At 41.5% G+C, this 27,404-nt stretch overlaps 1 protein-coding gene across 2 annotated transcripts in view; it reads left to right on the forward strand.

Annotated features, from left to right (window-relative positions):
* The window catches only part of ARMC3 (armadillo repeat containing 3), a gene marked incomplete at its 5' end in the record, with an annotated part of 128,636 nt that overhangs the window by 86,218 nt on the left and 15,014 nt on the right, over window positions 1-27,404 (forward strand). For both annotated transcript variants that reach the window (XM_082259096.1, XM_082259097.1), the window contains 5 exons: window positions 9,209-9,345; window positions 15,620-15,788; window positions 15,954-16,054; window positions 19,503-19,601; window positions 19,902-19,994. In XM_082259096.1, coding sequence (XP_082115222.1) covers window positions 9,209-9,345; window positions 15,620-15,788; window positions 15,954-16,054; window positions 19,503-19,601; window positions 19,902-19,994 — 599 coding nt within the window. The remainder of the gene's footprint in view (window positions 1-9,208; window positions 9,346-15,619; window positions 15,789-15,953; window positions 16,055-19,502; window positions 19,602-19,901; window positions 19,995-27,404) is intronic.

Consider the following 27,404-nt stretch of genomic DNA (forward strand, 5'->3'; position numbering starts at 1 on the left):
GGCAACATAACCCGAAGGTGCTGTATCACCGAGCACTACGTCTGTCAATGAGCTAAGAGAAAAGGATTTTACGGTAAGATTTTACAAAAATCCATTTATTATCGAGATTGCTTGCACACAACCTTTATGTGAAACTGAAAAAATGCTTGTTTCATAAAGAAGAGGTACTGTTTCTAGGCTACATCATATCCAAAACAGGAATCGAGATGGACATGAGTAAGATATCCTGCATTCAGGATTGGCCTACACCAACCACACGCAAGGCGCTACAGCGATTCCTTGGATTTTCGAATTTCTACAGGAAGTTCATTAGAAACTTCTCTGCCATTGTGAGACCCCTCACACAGCTCACTAGCATTAAAAAACCATTCAAATGGTCAGATGAAGCAAATAAAGCTTTTCACCTGTTAAAGACAAGGTTTACTTCTGCTCCCATACTACGCCATCCAGGCCATCCCTCCAATACATTCTGGAAGTAGATGCGTCAAACATGGCAGTAGGAGCAATACTCTCCCAACGACCAACTCACACTTCACCACTTCATCCAGTCGCCTTTTTTTCTAAATCCCTAAGCAGTCCAGAGATAAATTACCCCGTGGGTGAAAAGGAACTGCTTGCTATAAAATTGGCTCTGGAGAATTGGCGACATCTACTCGAAGGCACCCAATTACCAATACTTATATACACGGACCATAAAAATCTCCAATATCTTCAGACTAACAAAACTCTCTCGCACCGACAGGTACGATGGTCACTATTCTTTCTAAGGTTTAACTTCCTAGTGACCTACACACCTGCAGACAAGAACAAAAAGGGGGATGCACTGTCACGACTAGCTGAAGAAAACTGCTTCGAAATCCCTTCCGTTCCTATAATACCTCATAAATGCATTATTGGAGTTGTCCGTTCCATGAAGGAAGAGGTTTTGCATGGTATAAGTTTGGATTCACCCCCACCACAACTAAATACTGATGCAGAAGGCTTCCTCTACTACAATGACAAACTTTACATACCACCTACCATACGCACCAAGATCTTGGAATTATCGCATGATGTGCCTATGGCAGGACATATGGGTATGACAAAGACTCTTAACCGCTTGCCGACTGCGCACAGTATATTTACTGCGGCAGTCGGCCCCGGCCAGGCAGAGTGACGTAGGTCTACGTCGCTCGCCTGTCACTCCTTCCAGAGCCAATAGCGGGCGGGCGCGCGCCCGCCGAGGCGCGCGCCCGCCTCGGCTCGTTCACGGAGGAGTGCGGGAGTGTGACTGGCGGACCCGATGTCCGCCGGTCACACTACGATCGCCGCTACAGCGGGAGAAAGACAGAGCGGCTTGTGTAAACAAGCCACCTGTCAGTTCTCCCTGTGTAAAAGTGAAGATCAAACAGTTCTACTATGTAGAACTGTTGATCTTTGTTTTTACACTAGTAGCCATGTCCCTACACAGTTAGAATCACGCCCCTAGGACACACTTAACCCCTCCCTGTCCAATACTGTTAACCCCTTCCCTGCCAGTGTCATTTTTGCAGTAACAGTGCATATATATAGCACTGATTACTGCAGTAATGTCACTGGTACCCCCAAAAGTGTCAAAAATGTCAGTCAAGGGTCCGATCTGTCCGCCGCAATGTCGCAGTACCGCAAAAAAAATCGCAGATCGCCGCCATTACTCGTTAAAAAAAAAAACACCAAAAATGACAAAAATCTTTCCCTTTGTTAGTAAACGCGATAACTTTTGCGCAAACCAATCAAAATACGCTTTTTGCGATTTTTTTTACGAAACATAGGTAGCGTAAAACAAATTGGCCGAAAATTTTAAAAAATTTTGATTTTTACATTTTTTTTTGGGGGAATTTCATATAAAAAAAAGTGAAAAATATTGTTGTTTTTGCAAAAATTACGCTCTTTTTTTGTTTATAGCGCGTGATCAAAAAATCGCACAGGTGATCAAATACCACCAAAAGAAAGCTCTGTTTGTGGGAAAAAAAGGACGTGAAATTCGTTTAGGTACAGCGTCGCACGACCGCGCGATTGTCCGTTAAAGTCACGCAGTAAAAAATCGCAAAATAACCCCTGGTCTTTTAGCAGGAAAATCCTCCGGTGGTAAAGTGGTTAATCTGATTACCAGGCAATTCTGGTGGCCTGACATGAAAACATCTATACAAAAATTCGTCTCTTCATGCAATGTCTGTGCCAGGTCCAAAATTGACACTACGAGACCATCCGGTCTACTATGCAGTCTACCAATACCCCAAACTCCATGGGAAGTTGTGTCCTTGGACTTTATAGTGGAATTGCCTCCTTCCAAAGGATTTAATACCATCTTAGTGTCAGTGGACCATCTGACAAAAATGGCACATTTCATTGCTATTCGCAGACTACCTTCGTCCAAACAAACGGCAGAACTCCTGATGAAACATGTCTTTAAGTTACATGGTATCCCAAAAACTCTTCTGTCTGACCGTGGATCACAATTTATTTCCAAGTTCTGGCAAGAACTATGTCACATACTACGGATCGAGCGGAAGCTCACTTCTCCTTACCATCCGCAGACCAACGGACAGACTGAAAGAGTCAACCAATGCATCGAGCAATATTTACGTTGTTACACTTCTTACCAACAGGATGATTGGGTGGATCTTCTCCCTCTGGCAGAATTTGCCTACAACAACGCAACCCACAGTACGACCAAGCAGAGTCCGTTCTACTTGAACTATGGGTTTCATCCCTCTATTCTTCCACCACGCATCCTTCCTTCAAATAACCCAGTAGCTTCAGACTATCTTACCCAAATAAAGGACTCTCTGGGTTTGCTTAATACTACCATTGCACACGCTCATAGTCAACAAAAGAAGTACTATGATCTTCGCAGAAGACCTTCTCCTCAGTACGCTATCAGGGACCTTGTTTGGCTCTCAACAAAAAATTTAAGACTGAAAATCCCTAGCAAAAAGCTTGGACCTCTGTTCTTGGGACCTTTCCCAATCAAGAAACTTATTGGAAAAGCTGCAGTACAGCTTACATTGCCAATAGACCTCAAAATACATCCCATTTTCCATGTGTCGCTACTGAAGCCCCATGTTCCTGACCAAGGAATAAGGCCTACTATCCCACCTCCTCCTCCTGTACAAGTTGAAGGTGGAGAAGAATATGAGATAAAAGAGATTCTGGATTCTCGTATCCACAGAGGAAGACTTCAGTACTTGGTTCGATGGAAGAACTATGGGCCCCAAGACGACACCTGGCTAAACACCTCTGACATACATGCCTCTAGATTAATCCGCAATTTTCATGCGAAGTACCCAGACAAACCAGCTCCAGAGGCCTTCAGGAGCCGGCCTTAAGGGGGGGTACTGTAATGTTCTGGTACCTTTGGGTACCCTAATTACTCTTTCATAAGTGTATGCGCCCCACCATTCTCTTTTGGTAAGGTGCGCATACACCTTTAAGACTGATGCTGTCATCACTGAGCGCCGGACTGGATGGCTATTTAGATCGCCGGCTCTCACTCACATGTGTTCGTTCAAACTGCTTTGTGCCTTGATGCTAACCTGTCTTGAAGCTCTCATGCTTGCAAGCATACCTCGCTGTCAGAACCACGCTGCGCTGATCCCTGTATCCCGCTACCGATCATCCGCTCTTGCCGAACCTCTCCTCTGCTACATTGCTATTAGTGATAAGTACCCCACAGGGGAAACCTCTATAACTTTCATACTAAAGCTTACACTATCTAGCTCTGCATACTAAGGACTATTACTACATCTGCATTATCTAAGATTGCTAGCTCTTGAGCCTACTACCACCTGTTCTTGCACTGGGTTGATCTCTCTTGTATGTCCACCTGCTACTCTGTCATCTGCTACCATACATGATTGCTAAACCTATCTGCATCCCATCTGCTACTATCTTACTTTCAAGAACATTTCCTTTCAAGTGTCTGTCATCTACCATCTCTACCCAACCTGTCTCTTCAGCCTATCATCACTGTGTTACTATATACATAAGTCACTCTAGGAAACATCTTATTGAGTGTGTGTATTTACTTGCTGAATTGAGATCATCCACACATGATGAGTCATTGAGAGTTGGGAATGGTGTCTCAGCGTTTCTCTACATGACTACTGAAGTGGAATATTTCTGCAGCTGAAAATCCACATCATACATAAAACGCAGGAGCGTTACAAACTGATGGACTCTACATGCCTGGTTCCCACCGTGAAGCATGGAGGAGGAGGTGTGATGGTGTGGGGGTGCTTTGCTGGTGACACTGTTGGGGATTTATTCAAAATTGAAGGCATACTAAACCAACATGGCTACCACAGCATCTTGCAGCGGCATGCTATTCCATCCGGTTTGCGTTTAGTTGGACCATCATTTATTTTTCAACAGGACAATGACCCCAAACACACCTCCAGGCTGTGTAAGGGCTATTTGACCAAGAAGGAGAGTAATGGGGTGCTGCGCCAGATGACCTGGCCTCCACAGTCACCGGACCTGAACCCAATCCAGATGGTTTGGGGTGAGCTGGATTGCAGAGTGAAGGCAAAAGGGGCCAACAAGTGCTAAGCATTTCTGGGAACTCCTTCAGGACTGTTGGAAGACCATTTCAGGTGACTACCTCTTGAAGTGTGACTCTACAATTTTCATAGTCATGAAAATAAAGAAAACTCTTTGAATGAGAAGGTGTGTCCAAACTTTTGGTCTGTACTGTGTATATATATATATATATATATATATATATATATATATTATATAAATATATAATGTTTAGGGGTTCTAAGTAGTTTTCTAGCAAAAAAAAAAATGATTTTAGCTTGTAAACAACAAGTGTCAGAAATAGGCTTGGTCCTTAAGTGGTTAAGCATCTGCGTGTGTTTGCTCCATTCTCCAGTGCGCTGGTTAGGCCCCGCCTACAAGAAATTATGAATCACCGTTTTTATGAAGGATTCATCATGGATGCCTATAGAGGCCCTGTGCTCTTGATCCTGCCTCTGCCCCATCATCCATATTTGCTATACATTTGACACACTTTAAATTAAGATCTTTGCTTGCATTCATTGTTTTCAGACACTGCTAGAAAACGATATAACTGGAGAGTATAATGAGGGTCAATTCCAGTAAAGCTAAATAGAGGAATCCAAATAGATTCACCCACTAAATCTGAATTCCTTTTTAGCAGTTTCTTCATTTTGTTGGTGACCAACGCCTTAAAGTGATTTTACCATTCTGCACCTACTCTAAACTCTGATGGAAGTGTTAAGCATGTTTAAAATGAGAAAATTATCAAAATGATTTAAAGGCGCTTACTGTATAGGAAATCATTACAGCTTTCAAGGCACTGAAAGTCTTCCATCTGTCAGATTAGTACAATAAATCAATCAGTGGTAATCTGCAAGTACCCTGCAGGCGCAAATTGATGTCCTGTATTGTTGGCTATTAAACTGACACATTCATCGGTCTACCCTGATGGATATGTTTTTAAGGGAATGTGATGTGTTTTGCTTTTATTGTTACAAATTATATTTATTTTATATCTATAACTGCCACAAGTATGTTATTAGAATGCAATTATGCAGGTTGAGCTCAGTTTTCACAACACCAATAGCGCATTTACAATTTAATAAGGCAACAAATAGAAAGTCTAACTGGAGCTGACACATTCGGAAGTGTATCTAATCCAAAAAACAGAAGTTAAAAGCGGAACTTCACCCCCCCCCCGAAACCCCCCCACCTGAAACCCCCCCACCTCCTCTGCTATATCTGGAGAATTTGGGAGAGGGAGCGGGTACCTAGTTTTGACAGGTACTCGTTCCCACTTCCGCTGTCCTTGCCCGCAGCCTTCTGGGAGATTTCACTGCAGTGCCAGGACCCAAAGTCACCTAGAACTCTGGACGAACATGCAAAACTTCGCCCCCCAAGATGTATGAGCATGACGTATCAGCAAAATGCCCCCCCCCCCTCCAAAAAAAATTAATAAATAAAATATTGGCCACTAATCTGCAAGATTACCCTCAAAGCATAAATTCTCCCTCCTCCCAGTACAAATCTGCCCCCCTACTGAAATCCCTCCTGCTAGTACAAATCTCTGCCCCCTCCACCCCCCAGCACAAATGCCCTGCTCCCCCCAAAAAAAATCACCACTCCTAGTACAAATCCTCCACCCCTAATATTTCACCCCAGAGTATATATTCTCCCCCGACTACTCCAAATCCCCCTCCTAGCTCAAATAACACCTCCTCCCTCCATCCCTCTTCCTAGCATGAAAGCCCCTCTCCAGCCCCCCCCCCCCCCCCAAAAAAAAAAAAAAATTTCCTCCTAGCCAAATCCCTTCCCCATATCACCTCTTCTAGAAGAAACCCCCCAAATCGACCCTCCTACCACAAATCCTCTTCTACTTTCCCGCTTCCCACACATATCACCCCTGAATCACCACTTCTCGCACACAACGCCAAATTTCCCCTCCTAGAACAATTCTTAAATAAACCCCCTGCTGCCACCCAAATTCCTCCTCCCAACACAAATACCCTTCCCCCTTAATCTCCTTGTAATGCCTCCCCCACCTCACATGATACCACAGTGCCCAGGGCAGCCACCCCTCCTGTCCCCCCCCCCCCTGTCCCAGCCCTGTATCACAGGTCCCAGAAAGCTGCTGCACCATTCACAATGCACGGCTCATGCATGCGCAGTGGGTACCCGGCTGTAAAGCCGCAAGGAGTCACAGCCAGCTGCCCACAGTTAACATGCCAGTGCCGGGGATCTGAAGACCGAAAAGAACCGGCTCGGGTGAGGACGGCGTTGGATCCTTGGACAGGTGAGTGTCTGTTTATTAAAAGTCAGCAGCTACAGTATTTGTACAGATTTTTCAGAACTGACTAAAGAACCTATTCAATATATTGCAGCCTACCAGTCCAGGAGAAAGGTGCATTAGTTTTCTTTTTTCTGACTTTTTTTAACTTTATTTTAACCTATTGATCCAGTGAATAAAACATTCCCTGTTGCTGGCTGGCTACTTTGCTGATTCCACTGTATCTATGGAGGGAACCATGGTTGTCCCACATGTTGGACATGTCTTCCTCAATTCATCTCCTTTAAACTGGCCATACAAATTTTCGACGATTCAGCAGAAAATCAGACAGAATTTGATCTGTGTATGGCGAGCTTTACATGGGGATGGGAATTATTAGTTCCAGGAAAAATTGCCTGGAAGGATCATACGATTCTTTGGGGTTTCAGTTCAGCTCACATGATGTGTCCATTGCCTGAATAAACGAAAACTAAAAGCTGACACTTGTACCTGCTCCCCTGGCAGTGTTTGATGATTGTCCCATACCCTGGGACTGCCACTTTTGCTGGACAGCTTGGTCTGCAATTAAAAACCACTTCCCAATCAGCGACCTGCCCATAGGTTAGGCTTTCAGTTTATTTACCAGGATGTCGTCCCGGTACCTTTTTTTTTTTTGGAGCCGCTGGACTGCTTTTAACAGACAGCGGGAGGGGACAATTCCCCCCTTCCGCGGCTTGCTCGGGCTCTTTCTGTCCCACCGGTGATAGGTTTAGCTTTGATCGGCTGTTCACTATAGTAACCTGGAACCAATGACATGACATCACTTCTGGTTTACCTAGATGTCAATGGCGCCAAATCAAAAGCATTCAAAAACATCAATCTTGGTGTGTTGAATGCTTTTCAGGGCAGAGGAGAAATGTGGGGTCTTATAGTACCTGTCACATGCCTATTGCTGTAACAAGAATGTTTAAATTCCTTGTGACAGCAATAAAAGTGATTAAAAAAAAAAAAAATTAAAGCAACAGTGTAAAAAATAAATAAATAAAATAATTAAAAAAAAAAGTAAAGTGCCCCCATCCCCCTCGTGCTTGTGTGCAGAGGTGAACAGGCTCGCATGCATGTAAACAGCTAATGTCCCACATGTGAGGGATCACCACAAACGTCAGATCATGGGCAGGAATTCTAGCACCAGACCTCCTGTGTAAAGCCTTGTACACACGCAACGATTATCGGCCGACCGATCGGCCGTCTTTTGTCCAGTGTTGGTTGAAATGTGCTCTAGACTGCACACGAATTTTCTCAGCCAACAAAAACCAACTTCAGAAGTGATGACATGTGCTGGTTAACTTTCCGTGTCATGCCCAGTCTTGCTCATCTGATATTTGTCTGCCGAAATCTGTACTGACTGACTGAAAATCGGCCGTTCTGTTGACGACCAACAAAAATTATATAGCATACACAACAGATTTTGTTTGGCCGAAAAGTCGGAGTCCGTTGGCGGAAGCATCATACTAACAAGCCGAAAATCGGCCCATCGGACGTTGGCCGAAAATTCACGGCCAACAATCGTTGCGTGTGTACGAAGCATAAATCTAAAGTCATAACCTGTAACGGCTTTTAAACTGTCACCTATGAATAGTAAAATTTACGTAGTTTGTCACCATTGCACAGGTGTGTGCAATATCAAAGTGTGAACTCTTTGGTATCTATTTACTCGGTATAACATCATCTTTTATATTCTGCCAAAAATTGGGTTATGTATTGTTTTTTTGCATTAAAATTCCAAATATTTTATTCTTTTCTCATAAAATTGCGCTTGAAAAAATGCTGCACAAATACTGTGTGACATAAAAAATTGCAAAACCCACCAGTTTATTCACTTGGGCCTCTACTTTAAAAAATATGTAATGCTTGGGGGTTCTAGCAAACAATACTGATTGTCGCATGTAAACAAAAAGTGCCAGAAAAGGCCTGGTCTGGAAGTGGTTAAATGCAGAAAAGAAATGAAATAAAGGCATGTAAAAATTTTAAAAAAATAAGTTTTCACTGCTTGTTTTGTCTACAGGGACCTGGTACAGCAGTACACTTACCTGGTTCCCGCAGGCTCCTCTCCACTGCTATACCGGTCCCTGAAGGCTCTTCTGCCTGCTTTGACTGTCAAAGTTCTTCTGATGTCATCACTTGCAATCACCCTGCACAAGTATAGCAATAGGGAATTTTTATTGGCTGAATGCTTATTCCAGGTCTGTTATTCAGAGGTACTGAAGCCAGGCAACTGGAATTTTCAAATGGTAGTCAGAAATGGAAGCTTATTTTTCTTAACTAGTATATTAGAAAGAAAGGTATATAGTTTTGTCAATTGCTAATGTATTTGACATGCGTACAAGTAAACTATTTTTAACTTAAACATATGATATCTAGTTTAGGAACGCCGGTGGACTGACCTATCTTGTTAAACTTCTGCACTCCGATTATGATGAGGTGCGGAGAAATGCATGCTGGGCCATTGCTGTGTGTGCAAATGAAGAATTGACTGCAGCTGAACTCTATAGATTGGGGTAAGTAAAGCATTAACACTAATAGAGATTCATTGATGTGCTTCATTAAGTTCAGTCTTTAAATTAGAACTGTAATCTAAATAATTAAGCTAGATCCACATTTAATACTTGAGTGAATGTGTTTTTATGTGTGTTAATATTTTAAGCTTTATATGCAGAAATAAACTGCCAAGGTCATAATGATGGACTACAAACTATTTGTATTTTAAAGTGCCAATCCACTTTTAAAAATTAGTGCGGTTGCAGATTTGCAGAAAGGCGCTACAGTCCATTTTACATTACATGCTTGTAATCCAAAGCACTCGTATATCAAAGCGAATTTCCCCATAAGAAATAATGGAAACTCCGATAATTAGTTCCACACCCATTTATTCATATAAAAATTATTACGGCATCACAAAATACAGTATTTTTATCCTGTATTTACTGTAAAAATAAAACAAATAAATCTGCACTTCAAAATACAGTACTGTACAGAATAAAGTGTACTGTACTGTAAAATAAAACAAATTAACATGCACTTTGCATGACCTCTCCATATACCAATATGACCAGGCTCCCAATCCACAGTTCCTTTTGTATAAAGAAAATACAAATTACAGAACACTCACAATGATAACGAGTTTGGTGCAATTCCAAAACCGCTGGTGTATTTGTACTGTAGTGTTCAGTAAAGCCGCTGGTGTATACAGTTCTGTATATGGCCAGAGGTCCGGGGGTGCTGGTGGCTCCCAGCGATTCCTGCAGAATTTGGAGACACTCGGGAACTTTTAACGTCACTTCCGGGTGCTCCGAACACGCGTTACGTCCGCCCACCCAGCTGGGAGTGTCTCCGGGTTCTGCAGGAAGCGCTGGCAGCCACCAGCACTCCTGGAACTCTGGCCACATACAGAACTGTATACTGTACACCAGTGGCTTTGGAATTGCACCAGACTCTTTAACATTGTGAGTGTAATTTTTTTTTTAACATTAAAACTACTGCTTGTATATTTCTCCTATATTAAGGTAATGTTTTAAAAAAAAAAAACTTTGCTCGTCTTTCAAAACGCTCGTTAACCGCATTACTCATAAACCAAGGTTTTACTGTAGTTTCTATGGGTCATGTTCACCTCAATGCAGTTTCCACTGGGATGTTTTTTGGAAAGGTGCAGGCATTTTTTCCTACATGCAGCACGTGCGTTTTTTGGTTCCATAGACTTCAATGGAATCACATAAAAAGCGACTGAAGAACGCATGTACATACATTTTTGGTGTGTTTTCCTGCATGACAACATACACCTCCTCCTAGCAACATAACACATCCCCAAAAAGCATTAAAAACGCGCATACAAAAACGCTCCTCAAAAAGACATCAACTGCACATGCGTAGATGTGAACCTAGCCTTACACCAGTAATGTCTTTTCTTAAGGGCTCTTTCACACAGGCGGACCGTTCAGATACACCTGCCCATTTTTTTGGTAGATCTGAACGGTCCCCCCATGCATCCCTATCTGCCAAGTTGTGCGGTTGGTCGGCGCCGGTGGATTCTGGCGCTTCCTAGTCCGTGTATGGCACTTGTAGGGCAGGGAGGATTTCACTTGGTTGGCTTGGCTGTGGTTGTCAGAGTCTGCGGGCAGGGGGCTTATTGGAATCTGGAAGCCCTCTTTAACAAGGGGGCCCCCCGATCCTGGCCAACTCCCATGTGAATGAGTATAGGGTACATAGTTGCCCATTCACTAAAATAGGGTGAAAAAAAGTAATAAAAACACAGAGATGGTTTTTGACAATTCCTTTATATATAAAAAAAAAAAAAAAAAACAGTGTCCCCCGATGTAAATCCATTGTCAATCATGACCCCGGAGGGACCGGAAAGAAAAATATAAAGCTCCCGCCGTCTATGAAGGCCGGCAGCCTACTGAGGGCTCTGCCATTTGACAGTTCTTATATAGGTAGGGGCGGGGCCACCTGGAGACATCACCTGGTTGCACCGCCCCCTTTTGTGACATGAAAGACCAGTGAATGCTGGGTCGCTGGCAGAGTTGTACTTGAAACCCATACTTGAGTAAAAGTACAAGTGCTCGATCAAAAAGTGACTTGAGTAGAAGTGGAAGTGCTCGATCAAAAAGTGACTTGAGTAGAAGTACTAAAATATTCAACATTTTTTGTACTTAAGTATTGCAAGTAGTTTTTTTTTAAATTTTGCTACTCAAGTACTGAAAGTAAAAGTACCAGTAGTTTTGAAAAAAAATTGCTACTCAAGTACTGAAAGTAAAAGTACAAGTACTGTGTTATGTAGTTATTAAAGAAAGAAGTCAAAAGTTTGAACATCATATTGTTTTTTATTATTTCAAATGCAGCTTTTATTTATACATACAGTAGCTTTTATTTTCATATGCGCTGATAACACACATGTTTTGAGCTTCATGAAACCTGCCATCTACTGTTCTGGCAGTGGTAATTTTTATAATTGTAACGAGTAACTATGCAGCACAAAAAAAAATATCGGAGTAGAAGTATTTAAATCATTGAGAAAATGTAGTGAAGTACAGTAGTGTAGTAGTTCTACTTAGTTACTATACATCTCTGGTCGCTGGCATAACAAGGGGGCGGTGCCACCAGGTGACGTCACCAAGTGGTCCAAGCCCTTACCTATATAAGATCTGTCAAACAGTAGAGCCTGCAATAGGTGGCCAGCCTTCATGGACGGTGGGAGCATTTTATTTCCTTTTTTTACTTTTTCTGGTCCAGCGGTCGTTTTTATATTACTTTTTGACACTTTTTTGGTAAATGGGTAGGGGTACTATGTACCCCATATTATTTCACATGGGGGGGCAGGATTGGGGGGCCCCCTTGTTAAACAGGACTTCCAGATTCCAATAACCCCCCTGCCCGAATAACCTCACAACAACCATGGGTTCTGGGGATGAGGCCTTTGTCCCCATCAACATTGGAGACAAGGTGCTTTGGGGTGGGTGAACACCTTTTTTTTGGCATGGGGTTCCCCTTAAAATCCATACGAGACCCAAAGAGACCCCATGTTGTTTTTTTCCTTATTTTTTTTTCAATAGCCGCGTACTGACAATTGCAACCGCAAGTCAAATTTAATTTGATTTGACTCGTTTTTTTTTTTCTTTAGAAATTTCATTTTTGCTGCAGCAGGTTCCATGCATGCTACAGATGCGCCACTTTAAAGCCATAAACACTAAAGTAGGTACTCCAAGATGAACCCTTGATCTCACTTACAAAAGTTCTAATGAGATAAAGTGACTCTAAACAGTGGGAGTATATCAGTAAATAGACAACTGGAAAAATGAAGTTAAAAAACCTGATTTGAACTCGAACACCAAAAAATATTTATATAGAAAGTGTATATGACAATACTCACTGGACTGTAATGAATTGATATATACTTTAATGAATTAAAAATGTGTTACAAAAAAGTGGCTATGTGCAAATTACAAAGTATATGATATATTAAAAACAGTACCAAGATTTACATCATACACACCTAAAAACGTACATTCACCTCTCTCACTCAATATACCTATTTAAGCCCCTATGTATATCAATATATGTAATAAATCAAAAACAATCAAAATAATCAAAGAATATATAGTGATAATGGTGATCCCATGTATGGTGGATGGATAGATGGGAGGAAAAAGTTCAATATTGGTGAAGCAAAAAGGAAGGAAAACAAACCTTTTTCCATTCAATGATGGTATTCTTGTGAAAGATGATGGTAAACGCGATGGAACAACCCCAATTCAGATGCCAGTGCCCCCTAGAGGGAAAACAATGAAAAGGGATATTGCATGGAAAACATACATATAAGAAATGTAAAATAATTCTATGCACTCGCATCAATATTTCTATGCACATGGCGAACATACCTACCTAATAATGTATATCACAACACATTTGCATCAAATACTGGTAGTATACAAAACTGTATACTACCAGTGGGTATTCTGTATTCCATTATAAAAAAAAAAAAAGTAAAACAAAACTGTTATTTCAAAAAAGGTACAAAACTGAGGCTGTCGTTCAATCCCGGTCATTTGGTGGCATTCAATTCCCAAATCCACCGGGTCTCATATTGGAGAACCACCTCATCAAAATGTCCCCCTCTAGTGTCCTTGGGGACTACCTCCAGGACCAAACATTACAGGGATCGAGGGTCTCTGTTGTGTTCTAGACACACGTGGGGCACGTAGATGGTATGTAGATATGTCATATATTTGATCCTGAAAACATTTGCGAATGGTTCTGATGGTTTTGCCAATATAAAAAGAGTTACAGGTACACAATATAACATATAACTCCCATGGTGTAACAATTGTCTCTCTGTCTGCATGTGAGGGTCCTACCTGTTTGCAATTCCAAAGTGTCACCTTTTATCATCTATGGGCAAACGTCACAATGTCCACAATGTCCACATCTGGTCATGCCCACATTGGTAAGGTGACAGGCAGACTAAGGGGACCCCCCAGGCACTATATTTAAAGGAATTTTTTATTTTTATTGTTGCACTTTAAGCATCATTAAAATCACAGCTCCTAAAAAAAAAAAAAACTAATAATTTTTTTTAAAAAATTTGCATTGATACGGTACCCGGATCCCGATACCTTTTTTATGGCCAACTACTTGCATATAAGCTTTAAAAATGGACACTTTTGATTTTTCCGGTTTGGCTCCCTTAGACATCAATGGGGTTCTGCATTCAGGTTAGAACTTTTCCCCTGTTGGGGAGTTCTGCTGCCAACCAAATAGGGGGGTGTTTGGCACATCTCTACCATAGAGCCCTACTAGGAGGAAGTGACATCACTTCCTCCTAGTGATCTATGATAGAGATAGCCATACAGGAGGGAAAGGAGTGACAGATTCCATCGTCAGTGGGGGGTTTTAAAATTATTTTGAAAAGCACAAATTATTTTGACAAATTGGCAAAACAAAAAAAAATCATCTTATTTTAGAAAAGGGGGGGGGGGGGGGTGTCCCTGAATGGCAGTTTGGAAATGTGATCACCCTAGGCGGCGGGGATTGTCAGAACAAGTCTGGTCATTGGAGGAGGGTAGGCTGAGTTCCCAGCACAGCTAGAGAACTGACCACGCTGTGCACTCATGCCTAGTGTGGTCAATTTTTAATAGGAAAGCAGAGAGACTGAGAGGATCGCCAGGTATTTCACACAAAGGAAGCAATATAAAAGAGAAGAGGATTGTTTTTCATACAAGTACACGGTACTGCAGGCACATATCAGGAATATGAAATGTTGGGTTTACATATTCTTTAATCCCTCTACAGAGAGATTCACATAATCATAATCCGTTCATGTAATTAAGATTAATTTGCATCCCAACCACCTGCTCCTGATTTGGTGTACTGTACCCTGATGATCGTCATTATTCTTTGGGGGGGGGGGGGGTTGATCTCTAGATAGCTAAAGCAATAAGGGTTGCTTCTGTCCCTTAATATAGAACAAGGGGTTGCTATGGTGCCTCAAGCCAAGGGAATGGGACTTTATGGGCAAGTGATCATGTACAAGGTTTATACATAAATATAAGAGAGGGAACTGGAGAGACTGAAGGAATGCCCTGCCTGGAACCACCCTGGAAACCCAATCCCCAACCCAAAATCACCTTGATTAAAGAAGGGACCCCCAGAAGCTCCTCTCCTTTTTGGAGCACCACTGTGACTGCCACTTTGCAGCACAAACCTGCCACATCCATTGGTTCCTGTTGCGATTAAGGGACAAAAAGAATCACACATGAACAGGCAAACAAATACCTGGTGATAAATCCTTGAAAAAGGCTATAAGATAGCCGAAACGCGTCGGACACGCATTGGGGATCTCTGTGAATACCTTTCCAAGCCCTTAAGCATGGAAAAACAGAGATAATATCCCAATAAAGTCACCATATTTACACCTGTCATGGATTTTTCCGAAACCTTTCTCTTCACCTACTCACTTTTGGGTCTATAACCCAACACCCACTAACGCAATACTCGTGTGTGTTTTTTTGAATCTATGTCTAAACTAATTTCTCTAATACATTTTATTTATATTTATGTATAAACCTTGTACATGATCACTTGCCCATAAAGTCCCATTCCCTTGGCTTAAGGCACCATAGCAACCCCCTGTCATTATACTTTTAACTCCTGTGCAGCTGCATAGCGCGTACAGGCACTATGTCCACCCCTACAAAAGTGCTGGATCAAAATAATATTTGCAGAAATATGTTGATGTTGTTCTGCCTTTAAAACTGGTCACCTTTTTGTTTTTGTGTTCAGGACTTATGATGTCCTCCAGGAGATAAATCTTTCAGCAAGTCGCAGAAGCAATTTTAGCGAGCTGGCTCTGAACAAGATGCTAGATAATAATCTTTCTCTGAAATACAACCAGAAAGGATTTTTATCCTACAGCAACCTCATAAACGATGGATTTTATGACCACGGCCGGGTATGTTAGAACATGAAATTGTCAAAAACTTAGCTGCATAACACAGCTTAGACTTTAATTCAGTAACATCCAAAAGTTTCTAAACTACATGTTAGTTAAATATGACAATTTGGCTTTGATAAAAACACTTTACTGTTAATATTTGTGCCAATTTCCTTCCTACAGATAAAACCAGATGCCAAGTTACCATCTCTGGAAGAACTTAGTAGACAGGAGCTGAACCAAATCCGGGCAATTATTTTAGTCAATACAAGATTACCCGAACTGTAAGTACTGAGCTGAGCTGCTAAACCACATCTGGGAGCGGGGACGGGAAGCTATTGCCAAAACAGGTTCAGTGCTTCTATTGTAAACTTTGAGGATAAATTGCTCCACAGTGCTTGCAGCTACAAAGGGCAGTGGGGGTTTGTTTTAATCTGTGTTATGTTAAAAACATGCAAATGCTTGAATGTCCTTAGCCTTGCCATCCACTTTGACATTTAGTATTATATGTATCTATATATATATAGATGTGTGTGTATATACAGTGTGTGTGTGTAGATATAGATATATATATATATACACACACACACACTATATTGTCAAAAGTATTGGGACGCCTGCCTTTACACGCACATGAACTTTTTAAAAGCATCTCAATCTTAGTCCATAAGGTTCAATATAGAGTTGACCCACCCTTTGCAGCTATAACAGCTTTAGCTCTTTTAGGAAGGCTGTCCACATGGTTTAGGAGTGCGTCTATGGGAATGTTTGACCGTTCTTCCAGAAGTTCATTTGTGAAGTCAGGCACTGATGTTGGATGAGATGGCCTGGCTTGCAGTCTCCACTCTAATTCATCCCAAAAGTGTTCTGTCGGGTTGAGGTCTGGACTCTGTGCAGCCAGTCAAGTTCCTCCACCCCAAACTCGCTCATCCATGTCTTTATGGACCTGGGCTTCTGTGTGCTAGTCCTATAATAGACTTCCACCATATAGTTGTGATATATAAATCAGAGCATGCTTAGACCAGTTGGAGAAGTCTTTTAGCTTATCCAGTTCAGAATAGTTAAAATGCGTGAATAGTCATACTGGAAATGTTGTCAACATTTTGGCTTAGGATCTACTTTGAAGCCCAGTTGATCTCTCCATTTAAATTAGCTAAATATATTCCAGGTGCAAAAAAACTAAAATGTGCTAAGACTTTCAGTTAGAAAGCAGACACAGCTTAAGTAGAAATTCCTGTCCCCTGCCAACAAATGTTTTCTTTGTGGAAGCAGTGGTCTATCTGCATAGGTCCAGCATGCCTCCTGCTGATTCAAAGCCAGAGCTCTGCAATCAGCAGGGAGCATGAACTTTCCTGATTGCAGACCTATTGGCTTGATTTATTAGGGGACTTCTGACTTCTGCTGTAGTCTTGCTGCTTCCACACAGAACAGGGACGTGCAGTCAGGGGAGGCAGGTGAGGCAGAGCAAAAAAAAATGATCGCGCTTCGAGGGCCGTAGCTCCACGACCTGGGGTCACATATTTGGGGGGTAGGTAGCCGAGGTCCTACCCCATCATTGGACAAAATTTGGGGGGCCTATGGTTCTGTAGATATGGGCTGCTTGCATAGCCACTCAGAAGCTACATACAGATAGCTTTAAATACATGCTGGCACACCCTGTTTGCAGCAGACTGAGAGGATGACTTCTTGCCAGAGGCACTGAGCTCAATGGACAGCTTGGTGCCTTGGACCAATGATAAAGCCCCATTGGTACAACAGCTGTCCAATAAAAATACTGCAGTGGAAGCTCTCCTCTCACTGCAGTGTCATAGAAGGGGGCATGTGTCTAAAAGATAAAGGTTTACCCATAATCCCATGTTTTTCTCACACAGTGAAGAGGAAGAATCTGCTGCTGTTGAAAATGCACTTTTTTAATCAAGCAAAATAATATATTATTATACTATATGTTATAACATAATCATTTATTATTTATCTATTTACTGTGAAATTACTGGTTTGAAGTTATAATTTAAGCCACCTGCTTGAGTACAGTTTTTGAAAATATAGTAAATTACCTTAAAAACAATATATAATAATTATTTGTATATTACTTACTTATGGTAATTAACCACTTGCCTCCTAGGCCAATTCTGACACTTCTCCCTTATATGTAAAAATCATCATTTTTTTTTTTTTGCTAGTAAATTACTCAGGGCCCCCAAATATTATATACTGTATATATTTTTATGTGTAAAACAGGTTCACAGGAAATGACGCTGTAGCGTACCGCTGCCCGGAAGTGCGTCGACGCGTTTCGCCCGTTTTTTAGCTGGACTCTTTCACTGTTTTACCGTTTGTTTTAAATTCTCCTGCATTTCACCTTTTAATAAATAACCCTGAACCCTTTATTGTTTGCTTGTTTATTACTGAATAATACTGTTAGTCCCCGTTCACACTAAGGCGACCTGTGAGGCGACCTGGTCGCCTCACAGGTCGCCGTAGGTCGCCTTCCATAGGGAAGCTGCGGACCCGTTCTAATAGGAGCGACACAAGTCGCTCCGACTTAGAAAAAGGGTCCGGGGCTTCTTTGGGGCGATCCGGAGGCGACCGCCATAGACTTCAATGTTATGAAGTCCATGGCGGCCGCTCCAAGGTCGCGGCGCGCTGCTCGCGCCGCGACCTCTGAGGTCGCCCCCCCAAGTCGGATCGCGGCAATGTGAACGGGGCCAAAGATTTCTGGCTTCAGAAAACAAAGAGACATGTTTTATTTTTTTCTACAATCTTTATTATTATATTATATTATTATTATCTTTGCTAATACTATTGTTTCCAGCATCAACAAAAAGAGTGACTAATAAACATCTTAAGGTCCCTTTCACACATGGGAGTCCGTGGGCGGACTCCGTTTTTCTCTGCGGGGGATCTATCCGCTGATCCCCTGCTGAGCAGGCAGATGGCAGCTCTGTTTCCGCGCTTTGTGCTGAGACAGAGCTGTCAGGTCCCCGCTGTTCTTTATGGGGGAACCAGATGAGAACGGACCACCTGTCCGTTCTCATCCGATCCTATCTGATCCCATCTGCTGGACAGATGGAAAATAGGGTTTCCATCCGTCCATTTTTGACGGACCGGATCGGATCGGATGTCAGTGAACATGTCTCCGCTGACATCCGATGCCCCATAGAGATGCATGGGGCATCCGTTCAGATCCCCCTGAAAAACTGACAGGCGGATCTGAATGGTCCGCTACTGTGAAAGGTTTGTAAATATTTTTGTTAAATTAGTATAACTAGTAGAACTGCAATCACTTATATAATGAGAATTGAATAAGTAACTTGTGAATATGTAACCAAGTGTATCTGGCTCTTTTACTAGCCACTGACCTCACCGCACATCCCAGACACAGAGAGCAAAGCTCCTACACTGCAACTGCTGGCAGGGGATAGGCCTTCCCACTGCTTCCTGTTAATTGGAAAGTTCTAACCCTTACTCAAACAGGGGGCTTGTTTGACTTCTGCAGAAGGACCACTGCTTCCACACAAATAGCAAGGATCCTTCTCTACAGCATGCCTGCAGGGGAGAGGCTTTTCTTCTCAGGTTGTGGCTGCTTTCTAAGATAAAAAAACAAAGACATTGAACACCTTTATGTTTTGATGCACCTGGAATGTATTAAGCTAATTTAAACTAAAAGTTCCATTCCGGCTTTTAATAGTGACAAGTTTGTCTTGTAGCTTACATGAACAATTATTCTTTCAGTGCTACCCCATCACCAATTCCAGTGGAGGAGAAAACAGAGCAAAGCATCAGACGATCTCCATCTTCACAGAGCAGGAGCGCCTCTAGAGAACAAGGAGGGTATGTGCTTATATTTCTGTCTTCCCTACTGTCCAGTCCAAATGCGAACAAATTAATGTCCAGAGGCGGACAGAAGAGGTACAGTAAATAATATAAGGAAAAAATGATCACAGCTTTTTACATTTTGAATTTTGGTGCTGCCTTGTGGCAGTCACAGCCCTGATGGTGAAAGCAAATTTCCCATCACAGAGCAACAAGGTTACTGAAACTGGTTTCTGATTGGTTGATTTTGAACATTATGTGCATTGGCAAAATTCCTGCTGTGACAAGTTTTAATATCTGATTACTTTTTACTCTCAGTCGGTCTCAGTCACCTGTAGAAGACAAGCAAGAATCTTTTTCAGTGAAATCTCCTTCTGTAAGCCGGAGTAGGATGAAAGAGAAGTCTTCCAGGTAATTCTCATATATAGTTGTAACAAATTCAGTTGTGTAAATATAGCAGATTTGGCCCTTAACAGCCCATTCAGACTGGCGCGATCCGACTTCGAGGGGCGACCTGTGAAGTCGCGGTGCACAGCGTGCACCGTGACTTCGGCGCGACTTGCAGGGACTTCACATAATGGAAGTCTATGCAAGTCGCTCCCAGGTCGCCCCAAAGTAGTACAGGACCCTTTTTCTAAGTCGGAGCGACTTGTGTCGCTCCTATTAGAACGGGTCCTGTACTACTCAATGGCGAGCGACCGACCGCGACTTGTCAGGCGACTTGGTCTGACATGGGCTCTTAACATTGTATTTACTTATATAGTTACGTAGTTTCCCACTGACACCACTGTTTGTGGAAGGGAGATCCATATCCTTACCGCTCTGACGGTGAAAAACCCTATGCAGCTTAAGGTTAAACTGCTTCTCAATCAGTTTCATTGAGTGGCCCTGTGTCTTCTTACATTCCCTGATACTGAATAGTATCCTCCCTATGTTAGAATCACCATTAAGATATTTGTATATACAGTAACTATCATATTTCCTTTCAAGCGTATCTTCTACAGGGAGAATAAGTTTAATGCTTGTAGTCGTTCCTTGTAACCGAGGTCCTCCAGTCCCCTTATTAGCTTTGTTGCACATCCTTCCTGAGGACTGGTGACCAGAACTGGATAGAATACTCAAGATGTGGCCGAACCAGAGTTTTATAAAGTCGCAGGATTATTGTTTTATCTCTTGAGTAAATCCCTTTTATACATGCTAATATTCTGCTAGCTTTGCTTGCTACAGCTTGGCATTGCATGCCATTACTAAGCCTGGTATTTATTAGGACCTCCATTCTGGATTCCACCAGAGGTTCTCCCCCTAGTGAGTAACTTGCATTCATATTCTTAGCCCCCAAGTGCAATACTTTATGTTTATCAATATTAAACCTCATTTGCCATGTAGTTGTCCACCCCTTTATTTTATTAAGGTTTTATGGTTTGTTTGTTTTTTGTAAGGTTTCAATATCCTGCAGTGAAGTTATTGCCCTACATAGCTTTGTATCAACAGCAGATACTGAGATTAAGCTTTTTATACTAACCTTCTATATAATTTATGAATAGATTAAACAGAATTGGTCCCAGTACAGAGCCTTGGGGTACCCCACTTACCATTTCTGAGCTGTCTGAATACACAGTATTTATGACCATCCTTTGGACACGCCCCTGTAACCAATTTTCTATCCAGGTACAAACCTTGTGGTCCATGCCTACAGACCCCAAATTGTAAATGAAGCGTTTATGGGGAACTGTATGGAATACTGAAAAGAAAATGTACAACGCTCAGGTGGATCTATATCCACAATAAGCCGTGGGTGCTGGACCTCGGATCGCCACCAGATAACAGGAACATGAAGAGAAAGTGGCCACACACCAAAACGTTAACTTGATAGTAGCAAAGATTTATTTGTACAAATCTGGATACAAGGTACAACAGCGTTTCACCCGACCAACAGCATGCTTGTTCACTACGGTAGTGAAGCTGTTGGTCGTGTGAAACCCGTCTACCATTTCCATTCTGTTGTACCTTGTATCCAGATTTGTACAAATAAATCTTTGCTACTATCAAGTTAAAGTTTTGGTGTGCAGCCACTTTCTCTTCATAAACTGTATAGAATGCTTTTACAAAATCCATATACGCGACAGCCACAGGCCTTCCTTTATCTAGATGACGGCTCACTTTCTCGTAGAATGATAACAGATTGGTTTAGCAAAAATTACCTATTCATAAATCCATGCTGCTTTCTACTAATGATATGGTTTTCATCAGAAAATTCTTGAATATAATCCTTCATCATCCCCTCCAAAAGTTTACATACTATCAGTGTTAGACTGACTGGCCTGTAGTTTCCAGGAGTACATCTCTGCCCTTTTATTAATATTGGTACCACGTTGGCCTATTGCCAATCATCTGGTACCATTCCCATCAATAAGCTGTACATAAAAAATAGGAATAATGGCCTGGCTAATAACCTGACTGAAGACAAAAGAGGGGGGAAGGGACAGATAGTCCAACAGCTCTGGTGTAGTATACAAATGTACACCTTTATTAAAACAATGTAAAAAGATCCTATTCACAAAGGTAGCAATTAAGGGCAAAACTCTGTGCCACTGTCAGTGCACTATCCCGAGACACACAGGAGATCAGTCCATAACCCAGCTTCCAGATCACCGACAGTGTGCCGGCTCTTCCTAGGCACTGAGCAGCCTCCTAATGTCCCAGTGCCAAAAAGGTGACCTTAAGACATTTAGGGACATTAAGCAGTGGCTCAGAAAGCATTTAGTACAGTTGCCTTGTCATTTGTAACCAACTCCCCTCGATCATGCTGCATGGGGCCAATGTGCTCTGACCTCACTTTTTTACTGTTAATATATTTAATTTTTTTTTGGGATTATTTACTCTCCTCTCCTTTACTCTCCACCTTATATTTTTTAAAAGCCATTTTTTTCTCTTTGATATGTCTTTTTACATTAAACATTAGCCACCCCGGTTTAACCTTAGCTTTTTTATATTAGGTGCCCGTTGAATACACTAGATAATACCTTTATTAAATATGTTCCTAAAGTACTTCCATTTTTCCTTAGTGTTCATTTTTCCTAAAATTTTATTATTATTATCTTGCACTGCCTTTCTGCCTACTTTTCCCATGATTTATGCTGAATGTTATTATCCTGTGGTCACTGGTTGTATATAGTTCTATTTGTCTTCATGAAAGTGGAACTTGCAGCTTTTTTGCACTTTTGAAGCTTAGTGGCTGCTTACACAGTGCAGTGATATTACTGCACAACAATCCTGTTGAAAAGCAATAAACTCCAGTTTGCATACTTTTTTTTGTGTATTAGAGAAATGGCACTTACGCACTCAGGCTAATCCCTTGATCACGCTTCTGATGGAGACTGGACCTTTTTAAATCACAGCTACACATTGGCTCCCACTCAGGGAGAATTGTTTCCTGCAGTAGAGGATGGCTAAGACCTTAAATGCTCCTCCCTTTCTCTTCAGTTCTTACTGTGTGTGTGTGTGATAAAATGTTGATAAAATAACAATAAGTACAATCTGTATGTAGGTTAAACTATACATACAGCAAAAGTTTTTTTTCTTAGTTTTGAGTAAAGCGAGGAAGGGTTAGAACCCAGACAAGTTTCTACTGCCATTTGGGGCTCTGTTAGAGAGATTTCCCCTTCTTGTCTTGTTGACAATTTACCAAGCCGATAGTGAGGGGAACTCTCCATCAGCAGCACAGAAATGAAAAAGCTTTTCTTTAATACTTTTATGGGCTATGACACCCCAGGTCAGTAGGGTGGTCTCGTGATCATAAGGCACTGCAATAGGCTGCACAGTCATGACATCATCGGGGGGGGGGCATCCTACCAGTTACCAATCATCAGCAGGTAAAGTAGACCTTTACTCAAAAGTGAATGTGCCAATAAGAAATAATCCTTGCTTGGGTCCCTCACCTGCCCACAGCCTCCTGTGATAGATTACATGTCCCAGAAGTTGCAGGACAAATCCCACAGTGTCAAATGATCTTGCACATGCGCAGGATTCCTCAGGAAGTCACAGCTGACTCTCAATTCATAGATAGACCACTACACCAAGAATAACATTTTATTTGCAAAAGCCAAGGAAAACTAGGAAGTTGCAAAGGTTCCTCTTTCTCAGGACAATGGACAAATATATTTTTCCTTACTTCCTGTCTGCTGAAACCATGCCAATAGAACAAAAAGTGAGGGTTAATCTCTCAAATGGAGCCTCAGGTAGCAGTAAAAACCCAATATGAGGTTTAATCCTTGTCTACTCCATCCAAGACTAGTTGCAAGATGTATATTTGGTATACACTTTAATGTTGTAAAAGTGCCTGGCAGACTTTTAATCTTAAAGATGCACTGAACAGAAGAGCTTTATAGTCTAAATCAGGGGTCTTCAAACTATGGCCCTCCAGTTGTTCAGGAACTACAATTCCCATCATGCCTAGTCATGTCTGTGAATGTCAGACCCTTACAATGCCTCTTGGAATATGTAGTTCTGCAACAGCTGGAGGGCCATAGTTTGAGGATCCCTGGTCTAAATGAAAGCTTTTAGTCATAGCTGGCTATGGTTTTTACTCATTATGGGGCAATAATGTTGGAGGTCACTGGAAGTCTACCAGTTGTTGCATTGTCAACTACCTGACCTCACACCCTGTTTCTGATTGTTCAGTGTGTTAGGGAAGGCAATCAATCAATATGCTGCAGACTAAAGCTAGCCATACATGAGACGGAATTCGGCCGGTTCAGCAGGGACCATCCAAATTTCAATCCATGTATGGTCACCCTTATTTTTCTATTGGTCAACTTCTTTACAACCACCCTATAGTTTTTTTCCAAACAATTAGTGCTACCGGCTATATCCGGCAACACTGATCATTGTGTTATGAATATGTGAATGGGGGGGGATCAGTACATTTTTTTTTTCATTCTGCTTTTATTCAACCTGCTGAGCACTTATCCTGTGGATTACAGTAGTGTACTTACTTCTGCACTCCTGTGACCCAGATGCAGCTGACAGTGGGCTAAAATCCACTGTCTGCTGACATCACTCAGCTGGCCAAGGCTGTGGAGAGATCCCAAATTTAATGTTGAGACCCTCCCAATTGCCTGATCAGCAGCTGGTTCAGCCTTTCATTGAGTCACTGAGAGCATGAACAAACCACTCCCACCCCCTTTACAGCCCAGAGGTCCAGTGAGCTCTGGAGGGGCAGAGCAGAGACCTGGTGACTGACAGTCACTGACTATCTGCTCCTTAAAGGCCAAGAACTGAGCAATTAGCAGTCTTTGATTGCTCAGTTCTCAGTCTTAGGGGTGGCTGATTCTCCTCACTGCTTGCCAAATGCTCTCTGAAGAGCCATTGTAGTTGTGTCTCCCTACACTGTGCATTAATAAACACAACCTTGCAGCCTAGAATGACAAGGCATTCCCCTGCTCCACCTTCCTCCCCTCCTTTCTCCAAACTAACAGACTGGCTTGAAACCGCACTGCCCACTGTTAACTCTTTCCTGTGAAGACTGGAAGTTCAGGGAAGCAGCAGTGAGAGAGCAGGAGCCAGCATCATTGAAAGTTGTAAGCTGCAAGTTCTGGGGGTAAAAATGTTAACAAATTCAGGTTCAAAAGGGGGGATAGGTGGGACTTTAAATGAGGCAATGACTGGGTAGAGTCATATGCCTCCATCCCTGGTATAGATAGATAAAGGAGGAGAGAGGTTTGGGACTTTAAATGAAGCACACGGCTATAAAGTGATGAAAAATCAATGTGTAAATATCATGTTTATTTGTACATATACACATATTAAGTCATTGCAAAATACAATGAATAAATAGTATTGCTCATTAATAACACATAGTACATGTATATACTCAGGCATATCTCCACACCACCGTGGTGTGGGCGGTGATATAATCATGTAGGACTAAACCGTCCAAAAGAAAAAAGGGGGGAAAAAAAGGCAAAATCTGTAAAGGCTACGAGTAAAGTAGAAAATGGAATAAAGAAAAAAGGAAAGAAAAAAAAAAAAAAAAGAAAACCAAAGAGGGCCAGGAAAAAGAAAAAGAAAAGAAGGAAAAGAAAAAAATAGTAGAAAAACGAAGAGGGCTGTGGGGATTTTAATGGTACCGTACTTTAAAATATGAATACAACTTTTATTATATCAATAATGATAAAAAGACAGACATGACATAACAATAAGTGTTACATATACATTAAAATTGATCTCTCTAAATCAATAGGCCTGGAGAGCCGTGAGCTGTACCAGAGCCTTGCCCGACATGTTTCGCAGTGAGTAACCGCTTCCTCAGGGGCCTAAATGTTTTGAAGAGACGATCATAAATTTCCCTGGTAAGGGTATAAACATAGTCACAGTATCAATACACATTCTTCATTCCACAGTGTGGGCGGTGTTAATTGGTGACCTGGACCTCTCTATAAAGATACATTGATAGATGATGATTGTAAAAGTGAGTAATAGTTTAGATGGTAGTAATGGCGTAGTATCGAAAACATTTTAACAAATAGTTTCCTGGGCAATGTTAATTTTAAAAAATGTGAACTAAATCATTGCAAATGAATACGGAATGCAATTAGCACCACAGATAGGCAGGTTTCTACCTATATTACATTCGTAGATTTATAGGCCATTATGAGCCACTTGAGGGCGGGATGATTTCACGGTGTGCCGACGCACAGAATGTTTCTTTTTTTTTTTTTCTATCAGCCACCCAATGCTGTTTTCTACTGGCAGATGTTTTTACTTTACACTAATTAATTAAAAACATGCACGGCTTAAAATCATGTGGAGTTTTCTGGAGAGCTCAGAAATCCTCTACTGAAAGACAGACGTGCCTTGGAATGTGTCAGCCAATTCTTTTTTATGAATTAGCAGACGCCTAAACTGAAGCAGATGTGCTTTCTACCAGAATGCCTTCGTATGACGGATTTCGGAGCAACAACTAAAATTAACAAAGCTGAACGCTTTGGATTATTACATGTAGTGTCACCATTTTAACCGTGTTGCAAGGTAATTCATTAAAAAGATTCTGTTTTTAGCAAAGCACAGATAATAATTCAAAATCTTTCAACCTGGGCTCATTCTATTTAAGAAAAAATATACCCGTTTTCAGTCAATTAAATTTCATTTTGAATGTCTCTAATAGCATTGTGTTGGCTTCAGATGATGCTCACCATAGTTTTCAGTTTTTAAGGACCATAAAGTCATTAAAAATTGGAGGTGGCAGATTGCAGAGGTCCATTTAATTCCATCTGATCATTTGTTTAATCGAATTAGGCTAATGAACTAGCTGATTTTTGATCCATCCATGGCAAACTTAATAAGAGATCAAGAAAAAAAGAACAGGTGTTCTCGTATATAGAGAGACCCCTATTAGTTTAAGTGGACATTAAAGACACATACAAAAAAAAATGACTTTGATGAAATATTGATTTATTTAAACAATTAATAAAAAACATTCAAATGTTAAAAGGGTGAGCCATGTAACCAAAACGGACTCAACCCGAAGGGGAGAGGGAGGGAGGGATAACAAGGGATAATCTTCACAACAGATCATTGTACATGGTTTTCATGCTATTCACAGCATAGCAATGTGCAGTGGTGCAGACACTATTTCTATTTAACAGATTTCATCTCCAAATACGGAAAGGTTTCTTCAGGGTAAGAGCTGTGAAAATGTGGAATAGACTCCCTCCAGAGGTGGTTCTGACTAGCTCACCTGATTGCTTTAAAAAAGGCCTGGATTCTTTCCTGGGTGCACATAATATAAATGGGTACTAATATTTATAGGTAAAGTTGATT

Source organism: Pelophylax lessonae (assembly GCF_965119305.1).
Source record: "Pelophylax lessonae genome assembly, chromosome: 5".
NCBI classification, from domain to species: Eukaryota; Metazoa; Chordata; class Amphibia; order Anura; family Ranidae; genus Pelophylax; species Pelophylax lessonae.